Source organism: Carassius auratus, chromosome 28 (genome assembly GCF_003368295.1).
Source record: "Carassius auratus strain Wakin chromosome 28, ASM336829v1, whole genome shotgun sequence".
In the NCBI taxonomy this organism is placed as follows: Eukaryota; Metazoa; Chordata; class Actinopteri; order Cypriniformes; family Cyprinidae; genus Carassius; species Carassius auratus.
Window position 1 is genome coordinate 929,744 of NC_039270.1, and position 13,931 is coordinate 943,674.

At 39.7% G+C, this 13,931-nt stretch overlaps 1 protein-coding gene across 1 annotated transcript; it reads left to right on the forward strand.

Moving 5' to 3' along the window:
* The first annotated feature begins 218 nt into the window (after window positions 1–218).
* LOC113046561 (gastrula zinc finger protein XlCGF57.1) lies at window positions 219–13,554 on the forward strand. The gene is made up of 2 exons (XM_026207379.1): window positions 219–445; window positions 10,735–13,554. The coding sequence occupies exon 2, from the start codon at window positions 10,740–10,742 to the stop codon at window positions 12,375–12,377; it is 1,638 nt and encodes a 545-aa protein (XP_026063164.1). The 5' UTR covers window positions 219–445; window positions 10,735–10,739; the 3' UTR covers window positions 12,378–13,554.
* Window positions 13,555–13,931: the final 377 nt, after the last annotated feature.

Here is a 13,931-nt window from a genome sequence, read left to right on the forward strand (position 1 = left end):
TGAAGTCTGTAAGTCTTGTTTTTTTTTGTGTGTATGTAATATTTGTTCACGAACTGTGATGCCTGCATGTTTGTAATTTGAATTACTGTGATGTTTGTATGATTGTTAATTGAATTCTAATAATAAAAAAATAAAAATAAAATAAAAAATAAATAATTAAAATAGAGACTATCGTTAGGTGGCGGTAATGCGACTTGAGCTGGTAGACCAACCGCAGAAAAACACCGAAGAAGAAGAAGAAGAAGAAGAAGAAGAAGAAGAAGAAGAGCGATCCTCAGCGATCTGCTGAAGAGTGTGATAAAACTGATCTTTTTGTGAAGGAAGAGTGTGATGAACAACACTAAACACTGATCTGTGTGTGTGTGTGAGAGAGAGAGAGCAGAAAGAGTGAGACAGAGCTGAAGCAGACGGAGACCTCGGGAGTGCGTGAACTGAACACATCTCGGTGAGTAACAATGCTCGTGTGTGTGTGTGTGTGTGTGTGTGTGTGTGTGTGTGTGCTGGAGAAGTGTTTAAACGGAGATAACCTGTGTTATATGTGTGACCTGAGACCTGTGTAACAACGCTAACGAGTTACTGATGTTGAGAGATAACTTGTAACGATAAACGGGTTAATAATGCGATCAGTACTGACGAGATGCGCCTTTGTGCTCTTCATTTCAGAGCTTTTATCATCGGTTTCTGTCCCTACAGAACTAGTTATTTTATTGCTGTTATAGCTGTATTAAACATAAGTTCATAGGAACCTGATGCTGTGCTTTAAAGCTGTTAACACGAGGGGATATTAAAGTGATGACTCTTTATGTCAAAAAGGGATAATAATGCTAAAAACAGATTGAGATCCTGCTTGAGTTGAATGTGTTGTAGATTGACTGGTTTACTCATGTGAGTGAGGAGTACAAGCGATTGATCATAAAGGTTTCAGAGGAACACAAGCTGAGATAGAGAGAGCTCACAGAAGAGCGGTCAGGGATGTTTCAGATGTGGTCACCAGCAGGGAACAGTGAACGTACAGGTTCTGGAGAGATGCACACAAACAGCAGTGTTTATGTCTGATTTACTTCTGCTGTGCACGAGACGAGGATACGGCTCCAGAACCCTGCAGTACGACACAAGATGATCCTAAGATAAGAGTATACAGCTCAGATCCAGGGTTTCAGCTGGAAACATCACATTAACAGTTCAAGCTGCAGATGGAGGACAGGTCCAGCGTTCAGTAATCTACAACAGAAGAAGCTGGAATGATCATCAGACAGAGAAGCTGGAGGCACACCATTTCATGATTTATTACAAAATATACTTTCAGACATTTATAGTGCACAAGATAGTGGTTTCAATACAAAGTTATGCTAAAACAATATTCATCTCACACACAGAAATAACTGTATTTGAAATGACAGAAGCATTTTGAGCACAGACACTATGAATCCTCTCATTAAATGGATGTCAGCTTCTCTATAATCTCTCAAGTCTAGAATACACAACAGGATGTCCACTGATTTACAGTCTGGAGAAGATGATGCTAGCTGCCAAACATCAGAATCGACAGTAACTCAGATAACTTAAACGATTAACAAGCATTAAGTTAATATTTTAAGTCTGTTACTGAAGTATTCACATAGACGTTCAGTGTGGAAGACATTAAATATATTACTGCTGTTTCCCAGTGCTTACTAATAATTACCACAGTGTGCTGTCTTATCCAGCCCAGACACACTCAACAGATCGTGGATTCGTTTCACCTGCTGCTAACGAGGGAAGGAGGCTAACGGCCGGTTTGACACAACAATGGGAGCAGCAACAATCTTTTGAATACATTTCATGTAATATTTATTAAAATGACAAGATTTTGATAAATAGATAATCTAGGTAATGTATTAAGTTCATACATATTTTATAATTATTAACAATATCTATGAAGTCATATTTTTCTTATTAACGTCACACTGAAGCTGTGATTTTCATAGTGGTGCACCCTTCAAGCTCACCTTAAAACTTAAAAATGACATCCGTTTACAACCACAGACCAGCAATAAACTGTCCGTGTATAATATTATGGATTTAAAGTGCAAACACATCAGTTGGTTAAGACATTAAGTATTATAATACATTATCTTTTTATAATCTGATCTCAAATATGCAAGTGTGCTTTATTTTTAACACAATTTAGAGTAATTGTAATTAGAAATAATTGCTCTAGTCCAACCTTGGAGAAATAAAGGCATGGATTACTTTTTCAACATAAAAAAAGAAAAAAAGAAAAGTCTTTTGATAAAAGTAATTTTAAAACCCTCTGGTGCCTTTGCTAAGCAACCATGATGTGCTCTCTCCTTGAAGACGTGGAAATGCTGCAGGTCATGGTTGCTTAGCAAAGGCAGACGCCTCAGGGGCGCTTCTGCCCGAGGGCTTTGGAAAGAAGGAAAAAGCGGTGCGCCTATCGTTTTCCAGGCGTTTTTAGTCGCGATATGTGAATGGCCCCTTCCGCGGTCATTATGTGGGAAACACTGCATATATATTTAGAGCAAGTTAAACGCTAAAGTTATAGTTTGACCTCTTATTAACGTTCGCACTCTTCCACTGATAAACATGGTATTAGCTTTGTGGCTAATCTAATATAGCAATGCGTTAGCGGCTGTATGTGATGTTACAGAATATTTTAAAGTGATAATGATAGGACCGTTAGCTAGAACTACCACACTGTTTATATAAAAAGTATGAACTAAATCATCTCACATGACGAACGACAGACTCACCGTCAAAACAGTACAGTACATCTCTTGTGGCTTGGCTGATCGCTTTCTTCTATAGTGGAGATGCAGACTTTCTGCAACTGCGGAGCTCCCTCTGGTGGGCAAACTATGCAACACTCATAACATGAGTGAAGCATGAGACTCTGTTTCTCATGTTTCATCGGAGCTAATGCACTTTTAAAACTATGTGTAGCAGTGTATTGACTGGGGCTGTGAATCTTTGGCAAGGCTTCGATTCGATTACGATTCATAGTTTTTCGATTCAAGAACTATTTTTGCAAATTTAGAACGATTCGATTCGATTCACAATTAAATTCGATCCGATTATAACGATTCGATTCTGCATTCTTTAAGTGCATTCACGGGATTATTAAAATGCTTCTACTAAATTCTTCAAATGCTTAGTCAGGGGGCAAATTACAGTAGCATTTATGGTTAGAGAACCATAGGTTAGGAAAAAAAAACAAAAAGTTTTGTCCATTGTTAAATGCTAGTTTATGATGCGACATGGCATACGTAAAAATGTATGTAAGCCAAGTTTTTAAAAAAAGAGCTCAAAGAGTATTATGTATAAGATAACATTTTGTCACACCAGGGGCGTAGCCATAATTTCAGAAGTGACAGAAATGTAAAATACAATCATTTTATGTATGTAGCCTATATAATAATAATAATTATTATTATTATAATTATTTTTTTTTTTTTACAAGGAATTATCATCTTTTTTATTAATTTTAATTAGCTGTAATCAAATACACTGCTGGACAATAATCAATTATTCAATATTTTTTCCTAATGGCAATTTTATGATTGTTTTATATACTAGGCTACATTTAATTATCAATTATTTAATTTTTCTGCACAGAGTAAGGTAGAAAATATACTTTATAGTTTCTATACTGTAATAAATGTCAATTAGCACTGCATCATTCATAAATTGTTTGATGTTTTTTTGTTTCATCAGTTCATTCTGCTTTTATTCAGTTTAGCTGCAGATATAGCCTGGCACGTCTATGAGAGCGAGATCGCTTCTCTTTCAGTGTGAAAACGACTTCTATTTAACTTTTCCACTCCATCAGCGAATGATTCTGAGAGAAAACGCGCCAGCTGTCTGTTTGCTAATGAAACAAACGCTACTTTCATGCATATTATCAGATAAATCTCGCGCTCTTATTTCAAGGTCGTTGTTAATGCTGTGGTTAATTTTAAAAGTTTCTTTCGTATATTCGGTTCATCCGCATTGTTTAAAAACATTTATCATTCAATGGATCTGTGCGTATGATTTAGACACCTACATTTCTGCTCCGTCCATGCATAAATACAGCTGTCAACAGCTCCGGTAACTCCGTAGGTAAGATGCAGGGAGCCATTGACAAACTACAGAAAAGTAAAACTACTTCACATTAGCATTACTGGCCACATCAGCTGCGTCAGAGCCGAACGGAGCACGAGCGCAATCCTGTCTCATCAGGCGGTAGACAGTGGAGCATGTGAAGGACAGATAAGAGGCACGATTCACGAACACTCTTCAAGGTCGCCATTAATTTGTGCATGTAGTAATTTAACGTGTATACATTTTGAAAGCATTGAATCGCTATAGAAATCGCGATTCATTCGATTCTTAGCATTTTGAATCGATTACTGTCCAAGATCGGCGATTCACGGTTCGAAAATCATGTTTCAAGATTGATGCATATGAATCAACAGGGTTTGTAATCGATGCATTAAGAAAACGAGTGAATAGTTACACCCCTAGTATTGACTTATTAAGTTTAGTCACTTAGCCCAGTGATCACCTGTCTTTTGTTTTTGTACCAATTAAAAGCCTTATCGAACAGAAGCCCAGTTGAAACCGAGACTCCCAATGGAGTCACAGGAAGCGCTTTAGCTTCCACGTCGTCTCCTGCACGTTTTCGCCGGTAGGAGCACAGCCAACAGTGTAGACTGTCATGTGTTGAGGTGGAGCATAATGAGAGCAGCTGAAGTAGCTTATTTGAAATTTCTTCCAAGCTTACAAGAGAATATCTAGGTTAAGACTGATGAAGCACACTGCGTTAGACATAGTTTAAGATTTAGATTAGAAGATTTAAGTTTAAGATTTGCATAATGACATGCAGTTAGCATGAAAAAAAAACATAAAAGTGCAGGAATAGTGTTTTATATACAGAAAAGTGCAGAGTAAGTGACGCTGTGATTTACAGAATGTAGAGTGGAGTTGCTATAGAGCTGCACGATTAATCGTTTAAAGATTGCGATCTCGATTCAGACACCCTCTTGATCTCATTTCTAAATGACAACGATTCCCAGAGTCTGTTTTAAACCTTCGACAAAGTCTTACCAGATCATTCAGATCCGTGCTCGCACTGCCGCTGACACAGAGAGAGCAGCATGTTTGGTTAAAAAACATCTTCACAAATGGTCTTTTCAACTACACAATATAAATGACTGTAAGACAGAAATAATGCTATCACAGAAATACTGGGATAAAGTTTATAGTTCAGATATAAACATTGACGTCTGTATGGCAGTGATCAAAATATAGCAGTTGGGGGATATCATGCCTTGCTCAAGGGCACCTCAGTCGTGGTATTGTTAAGTCTGACGTCACGTAGCAGCGCTTCCGTGTCCAAACGCTCTATCAGTTACCACTAGAAAACAACAAAAGGTGCTAATATAAACTAACAATGTTATAGAATACTAGCGAAAAGTTGTAATATTAACCTTTAACTCCAATCATTTCAAATTGGTTTCTTGAACATGACAATGAGTTCACTGTACTAAAATGGCCCCCACAGTCACCAGATCTCAATCCAATAGAGCATCTTTGGGATGTGGTGGAGCGGGAGCTTCATGCCCTGGATGTGCATCCCACAAATCTCCTTCAACTGCAAGATGCTATCCTATCAGTATGGGCCAACATTTCTAAAGAATGCTTTCGGCAACTTGTTGAATCAATGCCACATAGAATTAAGGCACTTCTGAAGGTGAAAGAGGGTCAAACACAGTATTAGTATGGTGTTCTTATTAATCCTTTAGGTGAGTGTGTGTATGTGTGTGTGTGTGTGTGTGTGTGTGTGTGTGTATGTATATATATATATATATATATATATATATATATATATAGCACCTTCCAGACAGATTTTAACAGTTACATTACATTGAATCATTTAGCAGAGGCTTTTATCTAAAGCAACTTACAAATGAGAATAGAAGCAGTCAGGTCAACAAGAGAACAACAACAGTATACAAGTGCCATGACAAGTCTCAGTTAGTCTAGTTTTTTTTTTTATAGAACGCATAGCCAGGTTTTTTTTTTAAATGAAAAGACAAGAAAAAGGAGAAGTGGTAGTATTAGTTGGTTAAGTGCTGTCGAAAAAGATGAGTCTTTAGATGTTTCTTGAAAATGAGTAAAGACTCAGCTGTACAAATTGAGATTGGGAGGTCATTCCACCAGCTGGGCACAGTCCAGGAAAAGGTCTGTGAGAGTGATTTTGAACTTCTTTGGGATGGCACCACAAAGTTTCGTTCAGTTGCAGAGTGAAAACTTCTGGAGGGTACATAAGATTTAACCAGTGAGTTTAGGTAAGTTGGTGCCGTGCCAGTGGTCGTCTTGTAGGCAAGCATCAGTACCTTGAATTTGATGCCAGAGGCTACTGGTAGCCAGTGTAACCTGATGAGGAGAGGAGTAACATGAGCTTTTTTTGGCTCATTGAAGACAACCCTCGCTGCTGCATTCTGGATCAATTGCAGAGGCTTGACAGTACATGCAGGAAGAGCCAGGAGAGCATTACAATAGTCCAGTCTGGAGAGAACAAGAGCTTGGACAAGAAGTTGGGTTGCTTGCTCTGACAGGAAAGGTCTAATCTTCCTAATGTTGTATAAGGCAAACCTGCAGGACCGGGTCGTTGTAGCAATGTGGTCAGTGAAGCTTAATTGATGATCCATCACAACTCCTAGGTTTCTGGCTGTCCTCGAAGGAGTTGTGGTTGATGAACCCAGCTGTATAGAGAAGTTGTGATGAAGCAATGGGTTAGCTGGAATCACCAGGAGTTCTGTCTTTGTAAGGTTAAGCTGAAGGTGATGGTCATTCATCCAGCTAGAAATGTCACTCAGACAGGCTGAAATGCAAGCAGCTACCGTCGGGTCATCTGGCTGGAATGAGAAGTAGAGTTGGGTGTCATCAGCGTAGCAGTGATAAGAAAAGCCATGCTTCTGAATGACAGATCCTAAAGATGTCATGTAGATGGAGAAGAGAAGTGGTCCAAGTACTGAGCCTTGAGGAACCCCAGTAGCAGGGTGGTGTAACTTTGAAACATCACCCCTCCAAGATACACTGAAGGATCTGTCAGAGAGGTAGGACTTAACCCACAGGAGAGCAGTTCCAGAAATGCCCATCTTTCTGAGGGTGGACGGGAGAATCTGGTGATTAACAGTGTCAAAAGCAGCAGACAGGTCCAGTAAGATGAGTACTGAGGATTTTGAAGCTGCTCTTGCTAGTCGCAGGGCTTCAGTAACCGAGAGCAGAGCAGTCTCAGTTGAGTGGCCACTTTTTAAGCCAAATTGGTTGCTGTCCAGGAGGTTGTTCTGTACAAGGAACATAGAGAACTGGTTGAACACAGCTCACTCAACTGTCTTTGCAATGAATGGAAGAAGATATACCGGTTTGTAGTTTTCAAGAAGCGCTGGATTTAGAGATGGTTTCTTGAGCAGTGGGCTTACTCGAGCCTGCTTGAATGCTAAGGGATGTTCCAGAGTGAAAAGAGGAGTTGATAACGTAAATAAGTGAAGGTGTGACTGAAGAAGAGATCGCTTGAAGGAGGTGAGTGGGGATAGGATCAAGTGGACAAGTAGTAGGATGAATGGACAGGAGAAGTTTGGAGATGTCCATCTCTGAGAGTGGGGAGAAGGAGGAGAGAGATTCTGCTTCGGTCATTGTGAAGTTGTCCTCAGTCTGCGGTGTGGAGAATTGGTCACTGATGGATCTTGTCTTACTTGTGAAGAAAGCTGCAAAGTCGTCCGCTGTAAGAGTCGATGGAGGAGGTGGTGGCGGCGGATTAAGAAGAGAAGAGAAAGTCTTGAAGAGTGTCTGAGCGTCACAACAGCTGTTAATTTTGTTGTGGTAGTAAGATGTTTTAGCCGTCAAGACATTTGCAGAGAAGGAAGAGAGGAGAGATTCATACACACTGAGGTCCATAGAGTTTTTTGATTTCTTCCATTTCCTCTCTGCAGCCCTGAGTTTAGAGCGATGTTCACGGAGAACCTCGGACAGCCAGGGGGCAGATGGGGCAGTGCGTGCTGGTCTAGACAACAGTGGGCAAAAGTTGTCCAAGCAAGATGTTAAAGTGGAGCAAAGAGTGTCCGTAGCACTGTTCGTGTCCAGAGCAGAAAACTGAAAGAGTGAAGGAAGTGAGGATGAAACCACAGAAGATAGGCGAGATGGAGAGAGTGAGCGTAGGTTCCATCGAAAGATGACCCGCATTGGAGTGTGAGCTGCATCAGGAGTAAGTGCTAGGTTAGCAGTAATGAGGACTTGTGTTCTTATTGTGGGTTTCACACATTTGATGAGCACTGCACTGAGCGACAGACGGCAACCCACCCACAATGGCGCCATTAAGTGAGTGAAGTGAAGTGACATTCAGCCAAGTATGGTGACCCATACTCAGAATTTGTGCTCTGCATTTAACCCATCCGAAATGCACACACACAGAGCAGTGAACACACACACACACACACACTGTGAACACACACCCGGAGCAGTGGGCAGCCATTTATGCTGCGGCGCCCGGGGAGCAGTTGGGGGTTCAATGCCTTTCTCAAGGGCACCTAAGTCGTGGTATTGAAGGTGGAGAGAGAGCTGTTCATGCACTCCCCCCACCCACAATTCCGTCCGGCCCGAGAATAGAACTCACAACCCTTCGATTGGGAGTCCAACCCTCTAAAAATTAGGCCACGACTTCCCCTGCTAAAAGCTTATGTCAAGAAGCTTTTAGCAGTTTCTTTTTTACTGAATTAACTGGTTTTAGCTTTAATAGCATATAAACATGATAGTAACTTGCTAATTATGTTACCAACAAACTAGTCACTTTCTTATCATGCTAGTAGTTTGCTAGTCATGTTAATAATTACTAGCATCACGAAAAGCTTTATTGCCAAGTATGCTTGCACATACAAGGAATTTTTTTAGTGACAAGCAACATGCTAGTTGCTTGCTAATTATGTTTATGATTGTATTGCCTTCAAAACTTAAAAACTACTTCAAATTAATTTAAACTGAAAACCTTCAAACTTTCTAGCAAGCCTTGTTTAAGCCTACTTACTACAAAAACATGCAATTTTTGCCTCTCATGTTTTAAAAATAATAATTGGAATGATGCTATAAACATGCTATCAACATAGGGCTGTACAAAAAATCAAATGTGATTTTCATGCGCATCTCAGCAGTAAAGACGCTCCTGTAATTAGAAGTATATCTCCAGCACGTGTGTTCAGATCTTAAAACTATTCCAAAACTTGCCCAATCACGTATCCAGGAGGCTCCTTGATAATATTGCTTCCCGGGGTTAAAATATACATTTTTGGAAGGGTTGCCTTGGTAAAATTTGCATTTTAGGGGCTAAATATCACGTGATTGGGATTGGGATTGCTTCAAACCGCGGACATGAAAAACAACCGCAGACTTGGCAACACTGGTTCAGGTGGAGTGGCAGTTACTACACAGAGCCGTAGTCTACCGACAATTAACACAAAATAGTTTTCAAAATCGACAAAGAATCGCCTGCGATTTTAACATAGATTTTGTGTAGATTGTCAGTGAATTACAGCTCTGTGTAGTAAATGGCAACCAGTGTTGCCAAGTCTGTGGTTGTTTTTCATGTCCATGGGTCGAAGCGACACCAATACAAATAACGTGATATTTAGCCCCTAAAATGCGAATTGAAGGCACGTGCTAGAGATATAATTACAGGAGCGTCTTTACTGATGAGATTTTTTTGCATAGACCTATATCAACATGCTAGTTACTTGCTAATCATGCTACCAACATACTAGTATCTTTTTTATCATGCTGAAAACATGCTAGTCACTTGCTTATGTTAGCAAATTGCTAGTTTACTATTCATCTATTTTATGATAGATTGTATTGTCTTCAAAACTTTAAAACTACTTCAAATTAGTTAAAACTGAAAACCCTTTATAGCAAACCTTTTTCAAGCCAACTTAGTTTTCCTACAAATTTTATTGTCTACTTTATATTTGTTTCAAACTTTTGCAACCGTGTTGCTATACTTTTTAATGTTTGTTGTGGAAATTCTAATTCAATAACAATTTGTAGAGACTGAGAATGAAAAACCCAAACAGAGTTTTGTCTTTGTATTGCTTTAATTATCTGCAGAGAATGATCTGGTTTATACACAGCTTCTAAGTCTGTGTGCAAAGAGATAACACACAGACTCACAGCCCACTTTTTATAGAATGTAAAAAGATACATTAAAGGACAGACTAGGACCTTTGAGCCAATCATGTTGCTCAGTGCACATCACATCATAACACATGCACATCTCATGCACATCTCATCGTAGATGCCTGGTAACTCTCAAAAACTGTCCGTCTCTGCTACACAGTTTCCCCTCAAATGTTGTTATTCAACCTAAAGCAGTTACGTGCACAAGTTAAATAAAATAACTCAATGTCCCTATGGACTATATACTACCTTATTCATTGTATGTTAAAAAAGATACTTAAATGAGATTAATGCAATCAATGCCAAATTAACAAAACTAAAAATTTCCATAACATGTTTTTCAACCCTGATTAATAAAATGTAAATATTTAATATTTTGACTACAAAAACAGTATTCTTGTGTTTTTAAAATAAGAATTGGAATGATCAGTGTGTACCCTGTTCAAATGAATGTATCAAAATGATCATACTTTCATCCTTTTCCTTTGAGTTAATGTAAATCAAACTTTTTAACTTTCATTTTAGACCTGATGGAAGATACCAAGGTGATTGAAGAACTGATGGAAGCAGGGAAGAAACATCATGACACTTGCCCTCAGTGTGGAAAGAGTTTCTCATGTGAGCAAACTCTTAATCTTCACATGAAACTTCATAGTGGAATGGAGCTGTACGAGTGTGATCAGTGCGAGAAGATTTTCACACTGAAAGGAAACTTGAATAAACACATGAAAATCCACACTGACGAGAAGCCATTCACATGTGATCAGTGTGAGAAGAAATTCAGAAATAAAGCAAACCTGAATGAACACATGAAAATCCACACCGGCGAGATGCCATACTCATGTGATCAGTGCGGGAAGAAGTTCAGACATAAAGGAAACCTGAATACACACTTGAGAATCCACACTGGAAAAAAACCATTCACATGTGATCAGTGCGGGAAGAATTACAGATATAAAGGAAATTATAATGATCACATGAAAATCCACTCTGGAGAGAAACTACACAGATGTGATCAGTGCGGGAAGAGATTTTTACAAAAAGAATACCTTCAAAAACACATGAGGGTCCACACTGGAGAGAAGCCACACACATGTGATCAGTGCGGGAAGAATTTTACACATAAAGGAAACTATAAGGAACACATGAAAATCCACTCTGGAGAGAAACCCTTCGCATGTGATCAGTGCGGGAAGAGTTTCAGACATAAAGCAAACTATAATGATCACATGAGAATCCACACTGGAGAGAAACAGTTCACATGTGATCAGTGTGAGAAGAGTTTCATACAAAAAGGAAAGCTAAATGAACACATGAAAATCCACACTGGAGAGAAGCCCTTCACATGTGACCAGTGTGGGAAGAGTTTCAGAAAGTCAAGTGTTTTTAAAGTACATCAGCTAACCCATTCTAGAGACAGAATTTATAAGTGTGACCACTGCAGTAAAAGGTTTTTTAGAGCAGATTTCCTGAAGGACCACCTGACAGTGCATACACAGGAGAGGCCTTATGTATGTTCTTTGTGTGCAAAGAGCTTTAGACAGATGGGTACTTTAAAAACACATCTGAAAAGACACAGCGGTGTGAAGGATCATATTTGCTCTGAGTGTGGAAAGACCTTTTTTACAGTTCATGCCCTGAAAAAGCACCAGAGCATTCACACCGGAGAAAAACCTAGCCAGTGTTCACACTCTGACAAGACATTCACATGGCCAGAATATCTGAAAATACATGAGACCGTCCACGCTGAAGAGAAACCACACACATGTTTTCAGTGCGGGAAGAAGTTCAGACTTAAAGGATTTCTCTATGAACACATGAAAATCCACACTGGAGCGATGCCGTACTCATGTGATCAATGCGAGAGGAAATTCAGACATAAAGGAAGCCTTAATACACACATGAGAATCCACACTGGAGAGAAACCCTTCACATGTGACCAGTGCGGGAAGAGTTTCAGACATAAAGGAAATTATAATGATCACATGAAAATCCACTCTGGTGAGAAGCCACACAGTTGTGATCAGTGCGGGAGGAGTTTTATACAAAAAGAACACCTTAAAAATCACATCAGGATCCACACTGGAGAGAAGCCCTTCACATGTGGACAGTGTGGAAAGGGTTTCATGAAAAAAGAACGCCTTATAAAACACATGAAAATACATTGAAGAGAAGCCTTAAACATGTGATCAGTGCGGTAAAAATTTCGGACTCCTTTATGAGCACATGAAAATCCACTCTGGAGAGAAGCCCTTGACATGTGGACAGTGTGGAAAGTGTTTCAGAAAGTCAAGGGTTTTAAAAGAAGATCTGCATACTCATTCTGGAGAAAGACTATGTAACTGTGACCAGTGCAGTAAAACATATTTTAGGGCATATTCCCTGAAGGACCACCTGAAGGTGCATACACGGGAGAGGAGTTAACACAAAATCTTATTGTTCAAAGAGTTTTAGACAGATGGGTATTTTTTTAAAACATCTGAAAAGACAGCGCTGTGTGGAAGGGCTATTTTGTTTTAGAGAGAGAGGGATTCTGAGCCCGTAGCAGATGTATCATAGAATATGCCACTGATATAAAAGTTTTTTTTTACAGTACATATAACGCAGATAAAATGCATGTAAATGTTATAATTAGTTTGTCCAGTAGAGCGCGCTCATTTGCTACTAGAGACCCGGATGAGATTATTTAAAGCTTAAGTCTATGGAATACCATTGAAACTTTACATGGCCATATCTCTGTAACATCGTGGCAAATCTGCACCAAATTCGGGCATCCCTTCAGCTCAGGGAACCCTCTTGAATGCTGAATCTAGTGTATGTCTAGAAGTCCTCTTTCCAATGAGACCCACCCCCGTGTCGATTGCCCTCGGGGTTCGGGAGTTACGGATGCCTAAATTTGTGGTCTGGCGCTGACCAATCTAGTGATCCCGGGGGGCTACTGACAAATGGAGGGTGGCATTCGGGAGGGCTCCTTGAGCTGAAGGGATCCCCCGAATTTGGTGGAGATCCGCCTGTGCGTCCATAAGATATACTAGATATACTAGATATACTGACACTAGTCAACACTTTCACTTTAGAAGGTTTCTTGTTCAGGCAGCATTCATGCGTTGTCTTATTTGACCTCAAGTGCGCTGCGAAGTGGACTTGACATGAAATTCCACCATGATTCTAGTTCAAAGGCAATGTGCATGTTACATTAAAATGGCATTAAAGTGTGTTAGATGTGAATTTAAATTGTATTTATTTTAGTGGTGGGCATAGATTAATTTTTTTAATCTAGATTAATCTCACTGTAATCTTGGAATTAATCTAGATTAAAATGGCTCATTTGAATTCTGCCGAACGCATTCAGAATTATGTGTGTTACCCAAATAAAATAATGACTAAAAGTAACGTTAAGTCTTTGAGAATGGGTTTCTTAAGACAAGTGGTGCATTAGACCAGGGGCTCATCTCCTGTTTCCAAAATATGGCTTCATTTTATGGCGCTATTTCCCTGTCAAATGTCGAGAGCGCTTTATTGTAGCATGAATGTAGATTAATATAATGCGTGAGCGCGAATCTCTCTTCTTGCGTGCGGATTATAAAGTGCCCGAGCGCGAATCTCTCTCCTCAAGCCCGGAATATCATGTGCGGAGCGTGAATCTCTCTGCTCGCGTGCGGGAACTGGGCGTGCGCTCTCAGATACACGTTGCTCTCTCGCTCAGAGAATATGCCTGCACT

Bases quoted from the DNA above. Each gene is read 5' to 3' on its own strand.
- LOC113046561 (XM_026207379.1), top strand. From the start codon at position 10,740: ATGGAAGATACCAAGGTGATTGAAGAACTGATGGAAGCAGGGAAGAAA.